General features: G+C 44.4%; 2 protein-coding genes across 13 annotated transcripts in view; one reads left to right on the top strand and one right to left on the bottom strand.

Moving 5' to 3' along the window:
- Positions 1-16,634, bottom strand: part of LOC119441902 (general transcription factor 3C polypeptide 4) — a 63,391-nt gene extending 46,757 nt beyond the window's left edge. The window contains exons 1-5 of one of the 3 annotated variants that reach the window (XM_049661711.1): positions 16,367-16,634; positions 15,584-15,713; positions 12,889-13,006; positions 8,630-8,853; positions 4,060-4,180 (exon numbers count right to left, since the gene is read on the bottom strand). In XM_049661711.1, the coding sequence (XP_049517668.1) occupies positions 4,060-4,180; positions 8,630-8,853; positions 12,889-13,006; positions 15,584-15,713; positions 16,367-16,489 (716 nt within the window). In that variant the 5' untranslated portion in view covers positions 16,490-16,634. Of the gene's footprint in view, positions 1-4,059; positions 4,181-8,629; positions 8,854-10,266; positions 10,290-12,888; positions 13,007-15,583; positions 15,714-16,366 lie in introns of those variants that run through there. The other 2 variants (XM_037706563.2, XM_049661712.1) reach the window with 2 other exon arrangements.
- Positions 16,635-16,826: 192 nt separating this feature from the next.
- The window catches only part of LOC119441900 (protein lava lamp), a 281,369-nt gene continuing 276,156 nt past the window's right edge, over positions 16,827-22,039 (top strand). For all 10 annotated transcript variants that reach the window (XM_037706559.1, XM_037706556.1, XM_037706551.1 and 7 more), the window contains exon 1: positions 16,827-16,996. In XM_037706559.1, coding sequence (XP_037562487.1) covers positions 16,952-16,996 — 45 coding nt within the window. In that variant the 5' untranslated portion in view covers positions 16,827-16,951. The remainder of the gene's footprint in view (positions 16,997-22,039) is intronic.

Genomic DNA, 22,039 nt, shown 5'->3' with positions numbered 1-22,039 from the left:
TACGTGAGCAGAACTTTTGCAAAACACTTGTAAACATTGTAACAAATTCATGTAAGCTGTAAATATAAAATTTGTCCATGCTCCTAACAGACGAAGTTTACAGAACAGCGATATTTGTTTTTTGAGCAGAGTTATGCATTTGTAAAGATTGTGCTTTATCTTCTTTTTAAGCGTACCAAATTTCGGCAATGTTTCTCAAAAATTCCAGGCCTAAATAAAAAATACGCTTCCAACAGACACTAGAATATAACTTTCTCTCTCCAATGCAACAAATTTCGTTCAAATTGGTCTAGGGGTTGTTTCCTAAAAGCATTTCAGCATTTTACATGTTTTTGAATAGGCGGCATTGGAGCTGGCCCTGAGCTAAAGCTTCCTTTTAAGATGAGGTTTTACACCCGCAGTCCACCTATCCTGTGGAAGCTGGCCCAGGTGACGGAACTGCTTCCTGGTCGCAACGGCATCGCTCGAGCATGCTGCCTGAAGTTGGTGTCCAGCACTGTGATAAGGTGTTCCGTCCAAAAAGTTGACTTTCTTGAAACCAGCAGTCTTCAGCATTTTTGTTGGCCGTGGGAGTAGGCACCATCAACATAAATTGAAATGTGAAACAGCAAATGTAAACTAGAACAAGTCTTCCAAGAGATCAGATGAGTATGCAGTGCTGTATCTCTGGATGTGCAGTTGCTAAACATTTTATGGCCCCCAAGCTATGCTTCAGATGACAGAATACAAAAATATCACGTGTGCTAGAACAAACAAGTACAGGTCAATGTGTTCTGACTGCTTTGCACTGCAGAATAATTTGCTCTTGGCCCATCACTGTGTTGGAAATAAAGAAGAAGGTGCGCCGAGCACTAGCAGTGGCCACGGGTGCTGCTCGCTCAGTTGCTACCAGATGACGAATGAGTCGGACGTCCGGGTCCGGGTCTAATCCCCGTCATTGTTTTACTACATTTCAACTGGTGCCGAAACTCGCTGTCCCTAATGGTTGACGTCACTTGCTCTGTTGTAGTGCTCGAGCCAATCTTCCATGTCGTTGCCGCAGAGTCCGGCATATATGGGAGGGTCTCGTTGTTTAGTGTTCACAATCCATGTAGGCCCATGGCTGAGCAGAGGTGATAGAACACAGGTGGATGGGTTGCTTTTTGCTGCCACCGTGTTCGGCGAGGACAAACGACGACCAGACCGGAGTTCCAGGGGAATCGGGATGGCAAGAGGACATGGAAATCGAAGCACACTCCACCACTTGTGTGATGTCGACCGATGCGATGCTTTTATTTCAGAGCAGCCACCCGAGACAGAGCCGAAACACCACACGAGCCAAAAGATGATGATGAGTCGTACGCACAAATGACAACGACGATATGCACAAATAGCGCTCACACAAGATGATGAGTCATATGTACAGATGACGACTTCAAGTTGGAGACATCATCGTGGCCCACAATGACGATTTGCCACCTATGCTGTGGAAGCTGGCCCAGGTGACGGAACTGCTTCCTGGTCGCAACGGCATCGCTCGAGCATGCTGCCTGAAGTTGGAGTCCAGCATTGTGATAAGGCGTTCCGTCCAAAAAGTTGACTTTCTTGAAGCCAGCAGTCTTCAGCATTTTTGTTGGCCATGGGAGTGTGTTGCAAATAAAGACGAAGGTGTGCCGAACACGAGCAGCGGCCACGGGCACTGCTCGCTAAGTTGCTACCAGATGACGAACCGAGTCAGACGTTCGGGTCTAATCCCGTCGTTTTGCTACACACTGCAGATCCGAGTGGAAGCTTCTAAAAAAATTTCTTTAGTCAGGCGCCCAGTGAATAACATTGAACGAAATCAAAAGCTTGCAACGCTCTCCTGGCGCATTCCGAAAATGCTGATATGTGGAGAATGCAGAGGTTGCATTTTGTAATATTCCATTTCACTTTTCATTGATATCATTTGCACTGAGTGGCCAACTTCAGCAATAATGCCAGTGCGACTTCGTCTGAACCAATGACGAAAGGTGAGAAGAGAAGATATGAAGCGTTATAAAATATTGCCCCAGGACACAAAAAGCCACTTGACTACACATGTGCAGCCATTTATTGCAGCTGCAGTTAGATAGCAACACAGCCTGTGCTGAAGCATCCTTTCCTCACGCACGGCAAGCCCTGCACTCTTTCGACCAAGGTCGGGCGTGTTGTGCGCACAGAGTGCAGCAGTCAACAGCACAGGTGCAGTGCGGTGGCGAGATGACAGCTTTATAGTGACTGTGGAGCAGCAGCAGAGCACAAGCGTAGCTGCTGACTCGGCAGCTCGAGCCAGTTTGGCATATTGCCAGATAGCCGACAGCTCACAGGAGTTTTCAGTAGACTAATTTCATTAAGAGTTTTGTAGTGCCACTGCTGCCACAAAGCATTCCTGTGGTGATATCCTTAACTGGCTGTAGAGCAGCCACAGTAAAAAGCGTATCGTGCTTGTACCATGAAAAACACTTCGACCCCTTGAGATCAAAAGGCAGGGAGGTGAGAATATATCGATTCTACAATAGGAGTGTGAACGGTTGAAGAGGCGCTACGCTCAACTCCGATTTAAAGTTCACTGGAAAGTCCACAATAGTGCCCTCGGCATGCCCCTTAATGTTCCCTTGAACACAAGTACAGTGGGAAAACACTGAGGGCTACTGATATCACGGTGGCGACAGGGCCGCTCTGAACATGGTGAAATCGGCCTACTGCTGCATCAGGTTAGCTAGCAGCATGTCACATGTCGCCAGATTTCAGGCTAATTGGTGTGGAAGGACGAGCTTTTAGATGCATTATAATCTGTTTCATATTAACAATGAATTTTGACTGTATTCTTGCTTTGTGCTCAAAATAATCTAGCTGGAAGCTCCCGCCTGCATCATCGTTCACATTTGTTGCTTTTGCATTTGTCTGCCTAGTAGTAACATATGTCTCTTCGATTTCTCTGCACTTGAATTTATGCTGATAGCAGAGTAGTGTATTTACGAGTTACTTTTGCAAGTGATTTGAGGTACTGCAGCACACTTGCATATCATAAGCTGCATGAAACAAACATTTCCTTTACATACTTCATACTAGTCAGAAATTGTGTTTCCACTTATGTTATAGCAGTAGAGCACCCACTGAGGCAAAGCATGGCGAAGCAAAAGTTTTTTTAAATACTTCATTAAACTCAGCAGAAAGAATAACAAGAACCGTGGAGCTCGATTGTTTTGTTTGTTACAACCATATTAAGCAAACAGACAATGAAGCCAGAAAGAACATAGGGGAAATGAACTGTTATGTTTGTATGAAATGAACAAATACCCAAATAAGACAAAGTGAAATAAAAGTGGACAAAAAGACAACTTGCTGCAGGTGGTAGCAAAACCCACATCTTCCACACCATGCATGGGGTGCATTACCACTAAGATATCATGGTGGCCGTCCTTTTGTCAACTTTCTTGGGTATTTAACTAAATTTACATATGTGCACAAGATTAGCTTTGGGAGTGTTAGCCAATGCCATTGCAGCATAACATTTCAATTAAACATAAAAGTTAATTTCCCTCATGCCTTCTCGGGCTTCATTGTCTGTTTGCTTTATATGTTAATTGCACTCAGAAAGTTATTATGTCAGTGTTTATTGTTTCAAAGTAGGACTGTAATTTCAGAATACATTAATTACCACACATTCCAACTAAGTGCGAGTAAATTTTCATTAAATTGAACTGGTTCATTTGACTATGTTAAAAAAAATCCCTAAAGGCACCCAGGCCTTGTACACATCTCAACTTTAACTTTGGCTCATTCAAACCAATTTTGCATGCTTTGCAGCAGTTCAATATGAAATAGACTGCCTTCAGATACAAAACACATAAAGTGACTGCAGTACTTCAGCCACATATAGATCAGTCTTACTTGATGTTTATTAATAATGATACATGACCTAAACATTTTGACACTGTCTTCCGATTTCCTTCCAAACACAAACACTTCTACTTCAGCAGGACAGGCCCAAGATTTAACAAAACAGTGGAAATAGCTGGTAGCCAACCAAGTGATAAGGACTCTGATGAGGCTCACCTCTGACCATCAGTAAGAGCTGGTACCTTCCATACCAGAAGTTGCCCACCACGAGTGACCTCCATGAGGAGAGCGAACGACTTCGCATCATCACTCTCTATAAGGTGAGACCAAACAATTTCTGAAACAGAAACACGCAGAAATACACATTTATAGTTCGCAGAGTTGGTGAATGTCCATTTAACTCTTTCTGTACAGTGCCCATTGGGCACTGTTAGCCCACTAACGATGGTTTTAAACGCTGTTTTCGAGAGCTTCTGTGCTGGTCACGAACACACTGCACCACCTGACTTATAACAGAGAACTAAACACCTGCTTCTTATGGAGTTAGCTTTTTCCCCGCTTGGCGGTGATTTTCAAACAGGCAGTGTGCGTGCACTCGCTGGAGCTAAAAGTGAAAACAGCCACCTCCAGAAGTGGCATGCGTGCTCTGAAACATGGCATATCTTGCGATTCCGCTATGTCTGAAGTTGATTTTATTTATGTCTCGAGCAGCAGCGAGTCAGAGGATGCTGCCTTTCCACCTGGCTGATTCTGAGAGCGACAACAACGAAATGAACTCGGGACTTGAGGACACGCCACTAGTTCGTGCTCCTTCATCAACTGAAGCCATTCAGCACCAGCCAGCTAATATGGAGACCTACCAAAACTGTAAGAAATGTTGTGAAAGCAAAATGCAGCAGCAAACAAGAGTTCACAGCATTGCTGCATGGCACGCCCAAGTGTAGGGCTTCCAGTTAAATGTTTGTAAAGCAACTGCCAGTTCTCAAAGAAAAATTTTTATTTCTTCGCAGATAGTGGCTATTAGATAGTGAAACAATTTGTATACAGTCGAACCCGGATATATCGAACTCACATATAACAAATTATTGTGTATAACAAACAGCAGTAAAATCCCCTAAAATTTTTGTTCAAACTTTTTATTTTCTATATCGAATTACCTACATATCGAACTTTTTTGTGATCCCCTTCAGATTCGATATAATAAAAAAGTTTTGCATTTAAAAATATTTTTTTTCTTTTTAGGCACAAATGTATCTTCACAAGTTTTGTTCAATCTTATTCTACAATAGTTTTTGGCAACTTATATCTTTTTTTTTGTGATATAGATCTCATTAATGAAAGTTGTATGCCTGGAAAGCAGATTCAATCTGCTTTGCTTTCAGTATTGCATGAAGCTTTGAGTGCAATAGATTCTTCAAAAAAATAAAATCTAGTGTAACCTCCAAAAAAACTGCTATTTTCTTCACAGTAGGGAAACAGAGACAACACAGAAGAAAAAGAAAAAAGTCGATCATACGGATTACATCACATGTATGCACAGCATCACTGATCCAAAGCCCAAGTTTTACTTGTGAGAAACAATGCAACTACATGAATGAATGTTTTAACGCAGCATAATATGCAATCCAATATGGCGACACGCACTCTTGAGGAGCCACCCATGCACGCACGGGGGCATGTGTGGGCGACAATTGTGGTATGGTCTGTCCATTGTCATATCGTTATGATCAACTTATGTCCACCACAGGGCTAACGCCTCTCATGATGACCTCCAATTACCCCTTTGCCACATCAGCTGACTCCACCCGATGCCTGAAAATTTTCCAGCCTCATCACACCACTTAACCGTTCCTGCCATCTTTGATTGCCTTTCTATTCTATTGGCACACATTCTGTTACTCTTACAGATAATCGATTATGTGCTCTGCAGATTACATGATTTGCCACCACTGTCCGCGGACTCATGGCCAACACGGGAGATGGCAAGACGCCGCATCTCACCTTGCTCACTGTAGCAAGCAGCATGCATGCTAATATCTTTACCTGCCAAAGTCTCTGCCTCAATACACTTCACGTACTTTATGTAGCACTCAGTTGGCTTCCTTTTTTTTTGCAAATGGAAGACAAGTAGCTGGGACAGTTCGGAAATATTGACGGCATAGTGTCTCGCAACAAAACAGGCCCTTTCGGTTTGTCTAGAAGGAATTCGCCCACTAGTTCATCCTAATACCTCCGAGTCGCTCTCCGAGAAGTGCTTCTCGCAAACATAGCCGTGAGATGTTGACTCTTGATCTTTCCTTGGAATTGCATGAGCCCACACTTGCAATCGAACCGGTCACCAGGAACTTTGAAGGTTATTATTTTTTTCTCGCAGGATGCATAGCCACTCCGGCAGTTCAGCAAGACACATTACTGCCCCATTCTCAAATGGCATGGATGAAAAGTGCTAGCCTTTATAACAACATGAAACGCGTGCGTGCAATTTCAGGAACTGGCGCTGCCAACACATTGCAGAAGTCCTTGAAGGGGCCCTGAACCACTTTTTATCGAAGTGGAGAAAGGCATTTGAAGTGAAAATAGGCTATTTCAGAAATACTTTGCCGCAAAAAGTACATCAATGCGTTCAGCAGAAGCGGAGTTATTGGCAATCAAACACGGCCACTGCTGTGCTCCCGTTCCTTCTTATATGCCTTGCACTGCGAAGGCTACGACGGAGTGAGGCGTGGCCACAACGCTCCGCCTTCAAATGTCACCGTGGTGCGCAGTTCAAATTTAATTTTGGATGCCAACGTAGATGCCATGACTTTCGATTTTGGTGCCTACGTCGCGCTAAACTTAAGCAAAACGCGGTTGTCCTCAGCTATCTGCAGTGTGCGCTTAGCCAGTGGACTCGTGGCGGCACCCCGCGGTGACCGCGGTGTAGCCGACCGCAGCGACCAATAGCAGCCGCGTATTGGAATGCACTTTATTATGAAACAAAGCGCACAGAAAAGAGTGAGGATCATGGCTTCTGTTGAAAAAGAGAGCGTTCGTGAGAAAGGTAACTTCATGCTCCCCTCGCGAGCTCCACGCACCGCGCATGACAGCAAAACTAGGCTGAGATGTTCACAGGAGCGTATGCTACCCACGGACTATGTTATTTCACCAAGCCCGAGGTGTGGTTCAGGGCCCCTTTAAGGACAAGAGAGACAGAAAAGTTGCAAACCGTGAGAACCACGACAGTTTGCATGTCGGAGCACATTGCACCCTAGCCGATCTGTGCTCTGCCTGCCAAGTTCACGCATGCCTGTACACCGCATTCGAGCGAGTTAATTTGTGAGGTCGGTAGACGTCTGCTCAGGGATTCCGCTGGTAGCTCGATTCAGGGGCAGCACAGCATGGAATTTGAGCAGTACTAAGCAATTACTGATGCTAAAATTTCTGTCACTTCTGTTTTCGTGACATTATCAATTGAAATCTGGGAAAATGAGCAAAATATGGCATGATATCGCACTTTTTGTGTGTCGCGCCCATAAAGGAGCCTGCAAACAATGGGAGCGCGCCTGCCGCGTCATCTGTCGTACTGCGATTAAAACTTTTACCTGCGACGAAAGCGCTTTTTGGAAGGAAATGTTCTCTTTTACTTTGATAGTGACAATTTCTTTTTTTTTGTTTTTACATGCCATACAAGAGCGGAATATGCAGCATGGTTGACGTCACAGTTCACTGAATGGAGTGCACCATTACAGTTATCTGAGCAATGATTGTGGTCACCACACTTAGCACCTCGGCCTTGGAAGCTTTGCGAACTATGGCCGTACTATTGACATTTGAAGCATCTGCTTGGGTTTGGGATATACACCCTTACTCGTATTTTTACATACCCAGCCCCAATTATCTTGGGCAGTGTACTTGAACCAAAAGTAATTATCAGATGTTTTGTTGGAATTTCTTTGTTCTGTTTATTTTTAGTCTCTGTACTTGCATGACGATTGGGTCCTTCAAGACCTCTAGGAGGTCTTGTTTCCACAAAGTAAAAAGGTTCTCATCTGATTTCACTCCTTTGCATGAATTCAAAGACCGCTGTGGTGTCACAGCGATTTGAGCATCACCAAATGCCACAAGATTTGAAATCTTCCCATGTTGGAGATTGTCGCATACCTCAAGCAGGAGGTCACTGCTAGCCATTTTTGTCAGTTTGTAGTCAGTACCCTGTGTGTCCATGAGGCATTTAGCAACAATGAATGGTGACATGGTTCTGACAGTCTTTCCAGGGTTCTCAGTATGCATGACATGGTATCGCAAGAAGTTTTCTTTGCATTGGACAAAAAGGTTGAAAGTTTCTTTGGTGCATTCTCTTTTGCTGCGCCGTCACTTAGCCTGTGAATAACACTGAATTACAAACGTGTGCTTTGGCCTGCCATTAATATGCAGCCATGCAATCAGTGTGCTAGCACAATATCTATGGGCCAGCCAAGCCAAGCCATTGGCCAAAATGCTCATGCACATCCAGAATGTGCCATTGTGAAGCTGCTCTTGCCGGGAATTTGACAGAATAATATTTTGAGCTGCAAGTAAACAAGTATGCATTTGCTTTGCTGTAAGCAATGTTTTCTTAGCTCTTGCATTTCCGGCTCCTTTAAAAGCAGTGTAGTCAATGAAATAAAGCATGGCCAGCCAAAGCTTGTGTCCACTCTGTAATATTTGATAATTTGTTATATCCATGTTCTTTACACTAAGGTTTGACTGTAGAAGCTGTTTACAGAACTCGTCAAGCAGGCTGAATGTTTTAACAATGTTTTCTCACCGAGGGCTGCCACAGAGTAGCTCCTCTCCTTTAGAAGGTCAAAGACACGTTTCGAGTACTCAGCAGGCTTCTCACTCTTCTTTTGCCTACTAGGTCGGGTCCACGACTCTTTGGCCCGTTCATAATGCACTTGAGAGGGTTCTGCCAAGCAGTCCCAATGTGCTTCGATACGCTCATGGTAGATCTGAATTCGATGGTCCCGAGTAAGTGTTGCGAGAAGGCACCTAGGAGAAGAGAAACCAGCATGGCAGAGTAAATGCACTGCTAGTGAATTGAGAATTCAGCGATCCTCATGCAGGGGGCACAGCTGATTCAATCTGGTATGCTTCCGTCATAGAGAAAGCCAAGAGATTATGTTATACATCTAATGAGGCACTGGATTTTTCAACCAACAAAGCTATCCCTGTCAACGGAAACAAATGGGTGATAACTAAGGCTGGGCATTGATTAAAACCTGATTAATCAAAACCTTTTAACTGATTAATCAGATTTGTAAATTTTTGTTACATGACCCTAATATTACAAACTGCTTGTTCGTCCAGGGAAAACACGGGGAATGCGGGAGATGGAAATTCAAGACAATGAGCAGCATGAGAACAAGGTGAGAGCAGGAGCCAACGTTTTGACAAGTGGACTTGTCTTTTTCAAGGCGACATATGCTCTCCTCGACACAGTATATATAGGTACGGTTCTTCTAAAGGACAGAGAGGGCAAGGCAGGTAGGTGAGGTAAGGAGTGAGGGTGCGTTAGCGGCGAGGGTGTAGAACCGGCTAACACGCGGTGCTGCCTCAAATTCCTAACCATGTAATAAACCCCCAGTTGCATTTAATATCACGTTGGCATATAAAGTGTACCAAAATTAACTCACTCAAACGCAATCATAATTTCAGCTGCGGAGACAGTTTTTGAGCGTTCCGTTACAACAGCATCACAGAGCGCGCAAGCCTTCTCAGTAGGACGTCACTGGCCCCTTGTTCAATGCCAGTGCATTAAGGAAGTGATGCACAGACAATTTTCTCTTTGCCAGCTCGAAGTGCAGCATGCATGCGTTGCATTTGTCATAAAAGAACCACTTGTGCCATCTTGGTAGGAACATTGAAGCTTAATCAGTCATTCCTTTACTTGCTTTTGCGTAAGAGAAGCATCCCGAGGCTTGCCTTATTTTGCTAATGTGCCCTCAACAGATTAACCATGGTTAAGAAAGTCAGTTTCGCCTGAAAGGTAAAGAATTGATTGCGACAGCAAACTATTAGACAGCTATACAAAGTAAAGTTAGTAGTTTTATCAGCTGCATGAAGTGCTGTAAACATTTGCTTCCTAACTAAATTAATGAGATGTTGTCATACGCACACGGGCAAACATGATCACACCTCACTTGAGACAGCGGACACTAACTGTCAGAACGGTAGCGTGATGAAGAGCGGCAGAAGTGGCAAATGAATTCCCCTTCGTGCTTCCTCTCGCTTCATTGCGAACTAGGCACGAGAGAACACAGCGCATGTGAAGTCATCACGTATCTTGGGCCACCTAGTCTTCGAACCCATGACAGATTACTACCAAGATAGAAGATAGGACGCATGCAGCCGCATCCTGCCGCCGCGGCTGGAGCAAAAGAGGAGATATCTGCACTAACTTACCCAACCATCTTCCTCCTCCTCCTCCTAGAGCACGCACATCTCCCTGCTCTGACCCTTGTGCCTGTGAGAAGACACTGCACACCCTCCCTGCCTTCCTCCCATGTGTGCGCAAGAAGATTCCGCAACATCAAGTCACCATCCTTCTTGGCTCACCCTTGCACCTACAGCATATGGCGTGCGGTGTTATCGCACCTGGACTTTATACGGAACATCACGGTGACGACGACGGTGGAAATTCGCCTGGAGCGTCCATATAATTTCTATTGCAATAAACAATTAACCGCAATTAAAGCATTAATTGATTACTGAAAAGGTACTATATTCATTCGACCTTACCCTACATCTGCAGTGCATTGACTCTTTTACTTATTGATGTATTTGAAGTGTGACTTTCATACTTGTACATATTAGAAGTGCTGTTACATTTGTTGCTTAAATAGGTTTATAATGTATGTTTAGTTATGTATAGGTTGCATATACCTTTACCACATACTAACTACACTTGAATGTATGAGTTCTGTGATTGTCAAAATTGCAGTGTTTTTATTACAATTAGTGCATTTTGATTTTTATGCACTCGGTCAGCTAGTTAACTTTTTTAAATATTTTTATTGCATTACTGTAGTATTTGTTTTCCCTTTGTGCTCTGTAAGTTTGCTAATACTGTATGCCATGTTCCGGGACATGAACCCAGTCAAACCTTCTCAGGCTTTTTGTTCATGCCCCAAACATGGGCAAGATGTTGAACAAAGATTGACTGATTGAATAATTGCCCAGTCCTAATGATTATATCAAGCAAATATTTAGGTAAGCAGTCAATGAAACGTTCTGCAGAAAACTTGACACAATGATGATATGGCAAACATGCCTTGGTGCAGCTAAAACCCTGTTTGAAGAAAACAGCAAAAGACAAAGGAGGTAAGGGGACAAGATGCAATCGTCTCACCATGTCTACAGGGAGATACTGTGGTTAAAGGGACACTAAAGACTAATACCAAGTCGACGTGGACTGTTAAAATACCATTCCAGAAACCTTGCAGCGCTTGTTTCGTGCCAAGAAAAGACTTAGTTTACGAGAAAATTGCGTCTGAAGGGTCTGCATACCTTTAGTGCAATTCAAATCGCCCAACCCCGAGCGGGAAGTGGTGACGTTGCACACGCCATCACCGCCCTTTACTGCCGTTGGTGAGTAAAATGGTGCCCAACAGACGGCGCTACGGTTTTCTGCGCAAAATGAAAATGTGCGGCCCCGGAGAAACCAAGCCAAGATCAAGAGTTGGATTAGTCAAGTGACGTGGACCGTTCGGGAATTTCGCAACATCACACGGAGGTGGCACTCTCTGCTACTTGCAGTTTGAGTGTGTTTCACGAGCCAGAAAAACCAGTGAAGCACTACACGATAACAAAACTACTAAAATGCGAAAGCTTTGGCGGCATAGTGTGGGGAAAACGAAACATTTCGACCACCCGCGTTGTTGTCACAAGTAACGTCAATGAGTTCTTTTTTCTGAAAATCGAATAGATCTAGACAAGTAGCATTCTCTTTCGTCTTAGAATGCAATACAATTATCTTTTTATTACGAGTGGTTCAGTACTAGTGACAGAATTACAACGAGGACTGCCTTTGTCATCGGGCTAGTACTTGAATGTCTCAGGGGAGCCTCCTAATCGTGTCCTGCATTTACCTCAATTTCTCAATTACTAAAGCTCTCCTTCGAAAATAATATTCATTCCTCAGACGTTCTCGACTACTAATCTATCATTTTATTTTAACTTAATATTTGCCGTTAGTGTTCTTTTAACCCCCTTCCATGTTTTCGTGTTGTGAAACACTCTGAAATTAAGTTTCTTTTTTTTGAAGCCTAGAAGACATGTACATCCTAAAGTTGCACAAATGCAATCAACATGAAAAAAATTACAGCTGCAACTTTTTGCACTGTCTACAGAAATACTGGCTATGCTTTGCCAATAAGTGTGCCATGTTGCTTGCAACCACCATCACCATATTTATGACGACTCCAGGCCAATGCCTCTCCCAGTGACCTCCTATTGCCTCAATTTGGCACCAGTCAAATCTATCCTATGCCTGCAAATTTCCTGATCTATTACACCACCGCCACGCTCGACACTACATACATGCTGCATACTACACACGACACCATTGCCCGATTCAAAATCTAAATCCACTGAGTATATCAGCTGCAAAGCAGCAACTGATTCATTAATGCCAAGCACACACAGCAGCTTAGAGCCACCTCAATTTCTGTCACAATTAATTATGAAAAGGCTGAACAGAGTATGCTTATTTCCTCTGTTGGCAAATGGCAAAGCCAGTCCGTTCTTTTTTTTTTTTCTGTACACAAGCAAGTCTCATGCACATATGTCCATCTGCTCAAGATTGTCTATATGCCCCTTATCCTTTGAATGTTATTGCAGTAAAGTGTGCAACTCTGATGACTGTAAATGGAAATGCATGTATAGGTACTATAACATGCATTTGATAAGCATCCTAGAAAAATGCACCAAGCAGAACAAACTCGGGCAATTAGCATGTCATTTTGACAGTGTTTCCGAGCGTTGGACAAAATCACGCAGCAAACTGAATATATGAAGGCTGCTTGCCGGTTCTTGCCACCCAAATGCATTGGAGACCACAGTGCCCTATGGTATGTCTTGTGCAGGACGGCATTGGCGCTGTCAGGTGAAAGCGTGATGTCCATCATTAGTGAGTGCCGATCATCTGAAAACATACATGCGGAAAGTCTTTAATGTGGCCAAACATCTTGCATAGAAGTGCTGTATAAGTGCTAATGTACAGCCATTGTCAGGCTTGACCCAAACAGTGAAGACACATGAAGTGCCTTAGCTTTAACAAACACGGACTGTAAAAAGCAAATGTGAAAGGCTTCGGGAGAGATAAGCATTAAAGGGGCCCTGAAACACCTTTTCTAAATAATCATAGAATGGCCTCACTAATAAATGATGTCGTCTCACGAATGTTGTGGCTCAAAAATTTTTCGAATCCTTGGATTATAAGTGAGTTATCGCACCAAGAAACGGCTTTCTCGCTCTATCTCCCCTAGCACGCTGGAAGCTACGCAGGAGAGAAGCCAAGGGGGCAAAGCCCCACCTAAAAGTTGAGTGTCTCGGCGGTGGAAGGGCACATTGCAACACCTCGTGGCAGCCGCGGTAGACTACGCTACGCAGCACACCGCTGCTATCTCAGAGGCCAGGCACACCAGATACAGCTGCACGCAACTGTCGTGCGTAGACCGGCAATGCAAAGATGAAATTACTTTTCTGCCTTTTTGAGGTTGCAGACATACATTTGTTTTTTATTTATGTCAAAATTACCAATTATGTATTACTGACAATGTTCTTGCGATCACGAAATCAGCCAATAGTTGTAGGTGGGTCCAACTGCTTGTGATGACGCTGCATGACAACAGTGCTGAAGTGATAGGGAGGAATTTTTGTTCGTTTTTGGCACGAGATTGTGAATGCCCTGCTGCATGTAATGCAATAATATTCGGCTCATATGTTCATAGGAGCCCTCTTGCACAGATGGGCTTTTTCTTACTATGGTACAAAAAGTGTTTCAGAGCCCCTCCCCTTTAAGCTAGCACCATTCAACGTACTTAACCAGAAATCTCCAATGCCTTCACACATTAGAACATAACAACTGCTGCGATTTAATCCAATGCGTGTCATCCACATGAAATGCCTTTGATTACAGTCAACTTGACTTTGAAGTCATCCTTGACCACTCATGAAGTGAATTTTCCCCCCAAAGAAATAGTTATGCTTAAGTTTGTGCAGCAGATGTCAAAAAAATACTTTCAGACCCTTTGCTGTCCAAGGATGAAACTATGTAGTCTTGTTTAAGCAAATACAAACTTGGCTTGTATTTTCACGTCGGAGTTGAAAAGTGAAATGGCTCTCGTCTTATATTTTTTTTTTCCTTTCAGTCGCAAACATTGCCACATAAGTACCGTATGCTGAAAGTTTGTAACTAGAAATTTTAACTAGAAATTTTAGGGGGTTTCTAATATGTCTCATCTGGTCATCCATATAAATGCACAGTCCTTGTCAAAAGTTTCCTGACCACAGAATCAGAAAAGCTGAATATTTCCGCGGCCTGAGCAACCTACCTCCCTGGCATACGCATTCCAGCCTGTACTAGTATATGTGAACAACATAGCCAGTGTAGTTTTAATTACTACATTCACAAACTGCTTGAAAATTCACCGTTTCCTGTGGCCCTGCAGCCTACAAATATTTCTTTATAATACATTACAGCTGCCTCAAAGGGAGCATTGAGTAAAGGCCGATTAAAAATTAGTATAAGGGTTCCTCACTTTCAAATCCTCACCACGTCCACCAAGCGCCCTCTCACAGTAAGATTTAGATGCGATTTTACTACTTCAGAAGTGGAATCCGTGGATGCAGCTTGCTATTCCCATGTCCATATAACCCAATCTCTACACCATGTAGGGCATGCCCCGGCAGGCACGTAATGCAGTTTTAAAACTGCTTCAAAGCGCTTAAGGTAATACAAGAAGGCCACCAATTCATATTTGAACATTACCTAACTATGTAATCTGGATGTTTCAAGTCGGGCATGAAAAAGTGACTTCAGTGTCTGTGCTGTGCAAAGAATGGAATCATACTATAATACTACGTCTGGGCTTGACCCTGTAATGCCCAAAGTTAAATTATTTATACGCTGTGTGCAATGGATGAAGCCACACAGTTTTTGAGGCTTGTTTACCATCACCTGGAAATCTCTGCAAAAAGGTTGAATTTTTTTTTTTCTAAGTGACAGACGTGACGCACTAATGTTTCAGCACACTAACATGCATGTCAGTAGTTTGTGAATACCACGTTACATGACCTTGTGTCACATGACTTACAAAGCTTCCAGCTGCATTTCTGAAGCCATGCTGCGCTTAGTGTGCATTTTAAACTGGTCCCACTAAAAGGCAATATAATTATATTTGTTGCACTCTAGAACTGAGCTTAGCACTAATTACGGAGTCTACATTTAACTAAAGAAAGATAGAAAACGAGAGGATTTTTTTATGTCTGTACAGCTCTTAAACTTCAATTGAAACGGAGGCTATAAACATGATACTTCCCTGCAGGTCATTATGCCTTTGGTCATGTTGCTGATCACACCTCATCAGATAGATTTCTAGATGCTTACTCTGTGCATAATATTTCATTGCTTATTTCAATGGTCATTACCAACTTGCCCAGTTTGCTACCCTAATGCAAGACTACATAGAACAGTGCTACACATTTCACAGGCATGTACCAACGTCCAGGTTCTCAAGCTTGCCGTCATAGGGAGTTGTGGCGATATCAAATGGTTTGTCTGGATTCGGTATCCGTGCCTTGTTGAACTGGAGAGGGTAGCCACTCTCACTAGGTGAACAAGGTGAACCCTGAAAAAGAGATAGAAATAAACAACCGGGAATAATATGTGGTAGAAAGTGAAACAACTTGCAAAAATACATGCGCATCCTAAACATGGCCGCCACTCTGCCATGTGAGTCAAAACAAGCTAAGTCATATATACTAAGCACAGGAGAAAGAAATCAGGGCACCCGCAGTACACTTTGCAAATGCCAAATGTTTAAAATCAAAGTATGGGATTTTACAAACTCATACCACGATATTATGGGGCACGCCGTAGTGGGAGACGCCGGATTATTTTTGACCAACAGAGGTTCTCTAACGTGCACTTAAATCTAAGTACACGAGGGTTGTGCATTTCGCCCCCATCGAAATGCCGCCGAGATCGAACCCGCGACCTCGCACGTTCTTTCGTTTACATTGACAACGATCTTTTTTTACACCTGCAGATGGCTCGCTCCTCCCTCTGCTTTTACTATTGATTATCTCCTTGTGGGATGGTAAGCCGCAAAGCGGGCTTGACGCGGCCCGTGCACGTGTGTAGCAAGACGCTCAGTATGCTCATCGCTTTCTATACGTCACATGTACCGCACGAATGAAACGTAGAAAGTCCTAACACCTGGGACAAAAGGGCGCTTCGCTTGTGAAGATGCGTACTCTAACTTTATTTGCTTTAGCTCACCAGAACGCGTATCGCTTCATTGGTGATAGCGCACAGCTTGTTGTGAGGTGACCAACTGACAGCCGAGAAGCAGTTTGCGGCGCCCGCAAAATTGGCCACATACGCGGGCTCGAATATGTTCATTGTAACTCTCCTCGAAATAGTTTTGCTGAGCAAATTAACTCCTAGGGTTATCAAGGGACAACACCGACACAGCTACTGCACGGCATTTCTCGCATGTGCAACAGAGCGAACGCGCAAACTTCCCCGCAATTTCTTTCATGCTGATAAAGCAAGCGCTACAGAATCGCGTTTACAGTTTCGTATAAAAGCTTCGCTTTACAGCTATTTTGCTTCTCCTTATTGTAGTGAACAAATAATTTTTTATAATAGTTCTGTATTTAAAACTTACATGTTTAGTTTTATACATGCAAAGTATTGCGGGTGATTTTGAAGCCGCATTGTCGTATCAGCAAAAAAACATGGCCGCTGCCTTGTGTCCTCCGTTGCTGGGGAAGATGCTCCACAAAATGAACTGTCCTACGTAGACTGTACTCCCTTTTCTTGTGCCATTCTGTGTGTTTCTGTGTGTGACAGTCATCCAGCATGGAGGAAGAACGGCTGAAAAAACTGCGGGCCGGCCAGGAGATGGTAAGCGGTCGTTGCATCCTGCGAACCGACGCGTTCTAAAATAACCCGCCGCGCATATGTGGCTGTGTTGCAAGAGCTTTCCGCGTTTCTCCAGCGCAAGAAAAGAAATATATTTATTGCCGCTCGAAAAGTACAGTGACAACGATCGCACATACAAATCCAAAACATTTGCAGGTGCCAGAAGAGTCGATCTTATTCTAGCGGTTCGTGTTTATATGCCTTCCGCGATCGCCAACGGAGCACGCAGAGCCGCATGTTGTGGCGACCAGATTGTAGGCTAGCTATTTTGGGTTGCCGTGTTAGCCTCTGCGCAAGAGTTCTTGCGCTTCTATATGTTCGCGTGGAAAGCGATGACAGGGAGTAAACACCGTTTCTTCTAACGGTCTCGGTTCTCACGCTCGGCTGCCACATCCGCATCGACGGAGTGTAGCGACGAGACGCTACGCTCACGTAGCGCTTCGTGAGCCGGGTCCCTCCCACTATATTTTGTTTTGTTTTTTTCCGGCGACCGCTGAATAGAGTCCCTTGTGGGAGCACGTCTCACCAACGTGGCTTCCTCCCCCGCTATCTCTAACGTTCCTCTCATGGTTCGTTTATCTGACCGCGCTCTTCGTTTCGCCGCTTTTCTTCGTTTTCTCGTGCCGACAGACCCGGTCGAGACTCTCGGTTGCGTGAGCGTTAGGTCGTTGCGCGCCTGTTCCGACCCCCCCAGCGGTGTCTTTCAAGCGTAATTACCGCGCACATCTTTTCTTTTCGACGCATCTGTCTTGTTTCACTACACCTCGACAAACCGAGGATTCCTTTTCTTCTTTTTCTTTCTTTCTTTTTTTTTTTTTTTTTTCCGAATGTCGCATGTGCCTTGTCTTTCGCAGTACTTCCTACGAAGTCCATTCGCGAGCTTGCGCTATCCTGACTGCAAGTAGGGGAAGGACACTTTTGGAAGCGTTTCAAGTATTTCTCGATCTCCTCGTTTCTTCAACGCGCAAAAAAAAAAAAAGCTAGTAATAATAAGAATAATAAAGTACGGGGCGCAGCATACGCGAGCACCAAGTGTCCGGATCTTGTTAAGCGTGTGCTTAACAACGTGTTTTCCTTCGCGTAGTGTTCTCTTTGACGCATGTATATTTGAAGCGGCGACAACCGAACAAGGACTGAGTTTATGCGTGTACTGCTTCTCCTTTATCGTTAAAGAGGAACTCGAAAGCAAGCGTATAACGATTCTCGCACGCGCGCTGCACATCGTGTTTATGAGTCGCATGCATTCGTCGTCAGCGCCCGTCCCGCCTGTTGAGGACGGCAGCGCACTCGTGTTTAATAGAGTGGAAGAGACTGACGTCGCTGACAAATGACGTCCCGTCAAACAAAGGGCCGCTCGTCGGCCGTTGCCGATGCCATAATGCCGCGTTCTGACGTGTCGTTTCCCAGCGTGAGCCCAGCGCAGCCCTTTACCCTGCCTCGGCCGCGTCCGCACTCTGTGTCTAGCCTTGTGCTGCCGCACACCAACGCGAAGCGCGAATTTCGAACTCCGCAAGTCCCTGTAGAACGCTATAATCGGCGACAACCAATGAGAATGCAGGATCAAATACACAGTTCTGAAACAAAAGTTTGTATAGATTCGCTCATTTACGGTACGTCATGGCGGAGGTGAACTTCTTTCAACGTCGGCGCACTACTATACTCCATCTCACAAGCTGGCTGCATCACTGTGGAAGCTACATGAATTCTTATCCAATAGGAAGGCCGAATGCCCCTCGAGATGTGCTCATCCACGCTGCATCGTCTGCTCAGCATCTGCTTGCCATCCTGTTACATGCTCCATGGTTGGTGGATTGACGCAAAAAATTGATTGACTGTAACCATAACCTGCGTTTACATGCATGCGACAGCAGGGCTTCACTTTACCTGTATGTACGCTTTCCCTGCAGTTACCTTGTAGCCTCCTTAGCAAGTAGTACGGGCAAATGCCCTTACAAATGCTCAGCTGCGCCACAGTGTCTGCTCGGCGTCTACTTGGCATTTGCTCACTACCGTCATCACGTACCATGCTAGAGCGGTGTAGTAAATTGATGCAGTGAACGATTAGGCTTTTATAGCGTTGCACATCGTCAACGCATCACCAATGCTAATGCTATGGTGCCATCTGCTAACTAGAAATCAAACCAGTTTTACAGCTCGGTGCCGTGTCTGTAGTCCTAGCAGCGTGAAATCAAGCAGCCGATCTCAATAATTAAGACAAAACATACCTAGTGTTTTGACCTCAGCTTGTGATGAGACTTAGCGATGACAAATTTTGCCCGGTGTTTCTTGCTGACAGGGCAGAGAGCCAGTAAAGAGCGCGAATTCTTATCGAAGCGGGTAGTCGGTGCTGTATGAGTGCTGCCATCTTTCATAAGTGATCGCGGTTAGGGTGGCTATTACGGTTACCGGCGGTAACTGCCACAGTAATTCTCGGTATACGACGTGCATGCTCAAAGGTCTTAACATGTCATGTATCGCTGTCATGTAACATGTCATGTATCGCTATGAGGATGCCCGTCACTCATTTGAGATGTCACACTAGATGCTGTGTGTAGAAGTATCCCTAAAAGGGAAGAGGAGGAGGAACAACCTTATTAAAAACAGCAGTAAGTGAACGTGGGGAGAGAAATTCATTTCCCCCGTCGCCCCTAGCCTTCGGCCAGAATACCTTGAGACACAGCAGCAGCAAGGGTTTGACCGATGATGTCCTGCTGGACGTTGGGGTCTGGGCTGCGGAGCAAAGCCTCCCAGGATTCTAGAGTGCGGGAGCTATCAAGCTTAGACGGACATGTCCACACCATGTGAACCAGATTTGCGGCCTCATCACAGAATTTGCACTTTGACCTGAATACTCCTGGATGCCACTTGCTGTATAGTACGGGGTCTGGAAAAAAAACCCCGTCTGGGGGGGGGGAGGTGTAATTTCCTCCAAATAACCTCCTCTTTCTTACGCTACCTACGCTCGCGTGCTCTTTGAATTAAAGTTTATTCTCTCTCTCCTCTTTCTTACTGAGCATTCTGTCTGCTCCCTGGTAAATTTGTCGATTTAGTCTGTAGTGTACTATGATTTCCTGGTATGCGCACATATCCTCTTTTCTGTTTATAGTTTCGGTTACATGGGAGGTTCCGGGGGTCGACCGGTAAGTGAGACCTCGGGCGACCGAATGAGCCTCCTCGTTCCCTCTAAGTCCCTGGTGAGCTGGTGCTCAAATGAGCAGAGCCAGCTGTCTGGGTCTTCCTTCCCTGTTTAATAAACGGATGGCAGTCTCCGTCACCCTCCCCGATTTGTAATATCTCACAGTGTTTTTGGAGTCACTGATGACCACTTTTGCCCCCCCCCCCCCTCCCCCTTGGCTGACGGCCAAGGCTGTGGCCACTTCCTTAGCTTCAACTGTCTCGACACCACTGACTGTGCAGCACGCCATCAGTGTTCTGTCTTCCCTAACCACCACAGCCGCATGTGCTGCTTTGCTCTCATATTCTGCAGCATCCATATATAGGATGTCCTGTCGACCACTATACCTAGCTTGTAATGCCTCTGCCCTGTCTTTGCGTCTGCCGTCGTGAAAGGCAGGGTTCATGTTTGTGGGTAGCGGAGGTATTTGTCACAAGAATGCTGTTCTGCCTATTCAAGGCCCTTTTCTCAGTTTATCCCTTTTTTAGGTGGAGAGACATACCTAAAAGGGATAAACTGAGAAAAGGGCCTTGAATAGACAGAACAGCGTTCTTGTGACAAAAAGTCGGTCAGTGTTTTCACGGCCAGAGGAAGTGCTGGTTGAGTCGTGCTACTTACCTACCCAACGGCAGTGGGATACTGCAAATGGAAACCTATACAAGTTACATTGAATACAAGACTCATATAGGTATAAGAAAACCATTTCCTTCTGGTGATCAAATTGGGGAGCAGCATTATACTTGGGCACTCAATCTACCACAGGGTGTGGCAACACAAGTCCAAATTGACTGACAGCCTGATGCAATGACAGAAACCAGTGCATTTTATCCTCAACCAAATGTGCTGTACGTAAATTTTTTTTTTTTTTTTTTTTTTTTGCGAAACAGTGCTAACGGGTGTTTAGTATTTCTGGAACTGTGTTTATTTGTGAATTTTTTATATGGCCCAGAAATCAATGAGAAGTTTGTGGCACTACTTTTGTGTTCAAATTTTGAAACTGGAACCGGTCCAAGTTTGCATTCCTTATTTTGGGAAGTTTCAGGAAAAGCTGCCTCACAGTGGTAAATGAATCGCTGCACTTACCTGAAGTTTATAGCCAAGTTCCCCTAGCCATTTTAGTTATTTTCAGAGGCAGATCTCTGCCTGAGATTGCACATGCAAAGTATGTGTTGATGCATAGTTGTGAAGCATATAACGAAATTTTTTGAAGCTCAAGTCAGAAATTTTGTATTTGTCTTGTTAGCTGGCGTGGCGTGCATAGGGCATTCACGTTGACCTGTAGAGTGTGGAAGCCACAACACATGCTATTTCATATTGATTTTTCTCGGGGATTAGATTGAACATGCACAAAGAAGTCATGTTGTTACACAGACCGGTAAAGTGTTTCTAAGGTATGATTGTAACCTTGGTCAAAGCGTTAAAATTTGTTTAGTTTCGTGAATTAATCATTGCTGAGGAGATTTTGGGCCCATCACACACACATTTTTAAAGAACCATCGAAATCCACAAGCCTTGATGGCCTTATCGAACAACAGCTCACAGAATGGAGCTTGCAGGTTTCAGTGACTTTTGAAAGTGTGCATGTGACGAATATGATATCTTGGCTTTCGACCATCTTGCTATCACTCGCTAATTCTCTGATAAAAAGAAAGACTGCTGATACAGTAGACTTGCTTCATAAACGTACTACTTAGTTGACAGTTGACACCACACAAGCTATGTCTCCGCGACTAACAGCATCTTTATGGTTCAGTGGCGTTGCACTGTCTAGATAAACTGGTTGTGCACAACTGTGCTTGTGAAGCAAATGGCGAGAAACCTTTTATTGATGCAGCAGCTCATGAAAAGCC

This window comes from Dermacentor silvarum, chromosome 2 (genome assembly GCF_013339745.2).
Source record: "Dermacentor silvarum isolate Dsil-2018 chromosome 2, BIME_Dsil_1.4, whole genome shotgun sequence".
Classification (NCBI taxonomy): Eukaryota; Metazoa; Arthropoda; class Arachnida; order Ixodida; family Ixodidae; genus Dermacentor; species Dermacentor silvarum.
Note: the sequence above shows the minus strand (reverse complement) of the source record. Positions and strands in the feature narration are given on the sequence as shown.